At 46.9% G+C, this 3278-nt stretch overlaps 1 protein-coding gene across 1 annotated transcript in view; it reads right to left on the reverse strand.

The window, feature by feature from the left end:
* Positions 1-1660: 1660 nt before the first annotated feature.
* The window catches only part of NFE2L1 (nuclear factor, erythroid 2 like 1), a 10461-nt gene continuing 8843 nt past the window's right edge, over positions 1661-3278 (reverse strand). Inside the window, exon 8 of the mRNA XM_017740507.1 lies at positions 1661-2259. Coding sequence (XP_017595996.1) covers positions 2121-2259 — 139 coding nt within the window. The 3' untranslated portion in view covers positions 1661-2120. The remainder of the gene's footprint in view (positions 2260-3278) is intronic.

Consider the following 3278-nt stretch of genomic DNA (forward strand, 5'->3'; position numbering starts at 1 on the left):
GAGCAGCGGATCCCCGGCTGGCAGCGGCCCGAGCCGGGGGGACGGAGCTTCCTCAGATCACCCGGAGCTTCCCGATGGATTCGGGCACAGGAGCAGAGAGAGAGTCCGGGAAGGGCAAAGGATCCAATCCCGGGGAGAGCAGTGGATCCGATCCCGGGGAGAGCAGTGGATCCGATCCCGGGGAGAGCAGTGGATCTGATCCCGGGAAGAGCAGTGGATCTGATCCCAGGGAGAGCAGTGGATCCAATCCCGGGGAGAGCAGTGGCTCCGACCCCAGGGAGAGCAGTGGATCCGATCCCGGTAAGAGCAGTGGATCCAATCCCAGGGAGAGCAGTGGCTCCGACCCCAGGGAGAGCAGTGGATCCGATCCCGGGAAGAGCAGTGGATCCCTTCCCCGGGGGAGCTCCCGGCACCATTCCAGGTGGGATTTTGTGCCAGCTGGGATCGCTGATATCCTGAAGGAATACCTGGAATAACCACCCAGGAGAGAGCGGGAAGCACCTTGGATTCGAGATGGATCTGAAGTGGATTTAAGGTGGATCTGAGGTGGATTCGAGATGGATTTGAGGTGGATTTAAGGTGGATTCGAGATGGATCTGAGGTGGATCTGAGGTGGATTTAAGGTGGATTTAAGGTGGATTTGAGGCTCCGCGTCCCCCTCTGCTGAGCTCCTGTCCCGGATCCAACACTGGGAGTGGGACTCGGACCCTTCCCATCCCTCAGGGAGAGGCTCAATCCCAAGGAAAAGGGACTTTGGCCCCCGGGAACGCCGGTGGGAGATGGCTGAGCGCTGGAAGTGGGATTTTGGTCGGATTTCCTGCTTGGCTTTGGCCAAGGGAGCGTGAAAGGAGAAAATCCGTGGGAATAACAGGGATTGGATCCACCAGAATCCCATCCCTGCCTCTCCTGCTGCAGCTGCAATTCCCAGGAGGAGTTTTCCATCCCTGCCTTGTTCATCCAGGCCCAGGGGGGGACCCGCAGCAGCCCCAGAGGGGCTCGGTGGTGCCTCTCCAAGGGTGATCCGGGCGGGATTGAGGCGCTGGAAATGCTCCCGGCTGAAGGGTTTGGTGACGGATTTATCCCTCAGGGCCAGGGCAGGATTTGGGATATTCCATCCCTGCCTCCCAGGCCATTCCCAGCAGGAAAACCAGAGCCTGCGAGTCAGAATTCCAAGGAGAGGGGACACAGCTGGGAATTCACCCAGGAACTCAACCAGGAACTTCTCAAATCCTTGGATTTGAGAAGGAAAAAAGGGAAAAAAAAAACCCCCAAAGCTGCTTGTTCCCCACCGAGGAGGAGTTTTCCTTTTTCCTTTTCTCCTTTTCCTTTTTTCCTTTTCCTTTTTCTTTCCCTTTTCCTTTTTTCTTTCCTTTTTCTTTCCCTTTTCCTTTTTTCCTTTTTTCCTTTTTTCCTTTTTTCCTTTCCCTTTTCCTTTTTTCCTTTTCCTTTTCCTTTTTTCCTTTTCCTTTCCCTTTTCCTTTTTTCCTTTTCCTTTTTTCCTTTTCCTTTTCCTTTTTTCCTTTTCCTTTTCCATGCCCTGCAGGGTTGGAACAACTCCCTCCCATCCCCGCTGGATCTGGAGCTGCTCCTGCTGCTCGGATTCCCAAAATTCCACCCTAAAAGCCCCTCCAATCCCAAAGAAAACCCCACGAGGCAGCGCTGGGACAGTGAATAAGCCGTTTTTATTTTTGTCCTGTGCTCACAACAATCTCTCTTCTCTCCCTGACAGGTCACAGATCATTCAAAGCAACAAAGTTTTCTAAGAGGAAAAAAAGAAATAATTTAAAACACACGCACAGGGCTCTCCTCCCTCCCGAGCTCCTCCCCACATCCCCACTTGTGCTTCGTCTCTCCCACCTCCGCCACGCTCCAACCATTCCCAAAAAACCTGGAAAACGCTCCCAAACCCCACACACATCATCCCAGCGGGCTTTCCCTGCTGCCTTTCCAGCTGTGGGATGACCACCCTGGAATTCCTCCGTGGATCCCGTGCACAGGACTGGCTCGGAAAAAGCCGGATTTGATTGGATTTTTTTTTTTCCTTTTTTTTGTTTTTTTTAAATTATTTTTTTGAATTTCTATTTTTTTTTTAATTTTTTTTTTCTTCTTTTTTTTTTTTTTTAATTATTCTTCTTTTTTTTTTTTTTTTTTTTTTTTCTTTTTTTTTTTCTGGTTGCTGGTAAAGTCAGAACACTCCCAGCTGTGCTATATGGAAATACAGCTCTAGGATGGTCTCCGAGCTGGAGACCAGACAGTGATCAAGGCACTACCCCCACCCCCCTCCTGAAAACAAAGGAAGTCAGACCAACACCTATAGGGACAGAAGAGAATCCTATAATGTGATCACACGGTTACACGGAATTTTATGGCAAAAAGAGAACATTGAGCAGCTTTGAACATTCAGGCTTCTCCTTTTTTTTTGTGTGTTTTTTTTCTTTTTTTTGTGTTTTTTTTTTTTTTTTTTTTTTCCAAATTTCATGTTCTTATGTGTTATTTTTTTAACTGAATTTATAGTTTTTGAAAACACCAGCATGCTTTATGGTGACTGGTGATTTTCGTTTAAGCTGATTCTACACATTGCCTTGAAATATTCTTATATGTCAATGTAGCTTGGAAATATGATCCATTTCTTGAAGTCTAGCTAATAATGCTCTGGACTCTTACTATTGTAATGGTGTTAATTCTTCCCAGTCTCTGTTTTGCTGGTCTGGCTTGCGCAAAGAGTTTAAAAAGGCCAGGAACCTGAGACCACCGGCATTGCAGGGAAATAACATCTGAAAAGTTCCCAATCCTGCAGTCTGCCCTCCTGCTGCTGAAGAGCAATAACAGACTTGATTTGGGTTTATTTGTGGATGCCTATTTTCTAAAAAACAACAAATCAAAGAGCTGCCTCGGGCTGGGAAGGGTTAATGGAAGTCACGCCACTGCTGTGTCTCCACGTGTGCACTGGGCTGATGGGATCGAGGAAGGGATGGTGGATAAATCTGGAATCGGATCTCACACACACACACACACACACACACACACCGATGGCAAAAAACGGGGGAAAAGGAAAAGGAGGGGAAAAAAATAAAAAAAAAAAAAAGAAACAAAGCCCAAAAAATAAAAATGAAAAAAAGAAAAGAAGGAAAAGGGGGAAAAATAAAAATAAAAACAACCAACTACCTGAAATCACAGAACTTTGGAAGTTCAGAAAAACGTCTCTCCTATAACTTGTTTTGAAGTCCGTTCACTTAAATCTTTTTTTTTTCCTTGTTTTCTATTTTTGTTTTTTTCCT

This window comes from Corvus brachyrhynchos, unplaced genomic scaffold, assembly GCF_000691975.1.
Source record: "Corvus brachyrhynchos isolate BGI_N302 unplaced genomic scaffold, ASM69197v1 scaffold47, whole genome shotgun sequence".
Lineage (NCBI taxonomy): Eukaryota > Metazoa > Chordata > Aves > Passeriformes > Corvidae > Corvus > Corvus brachyrhynchos.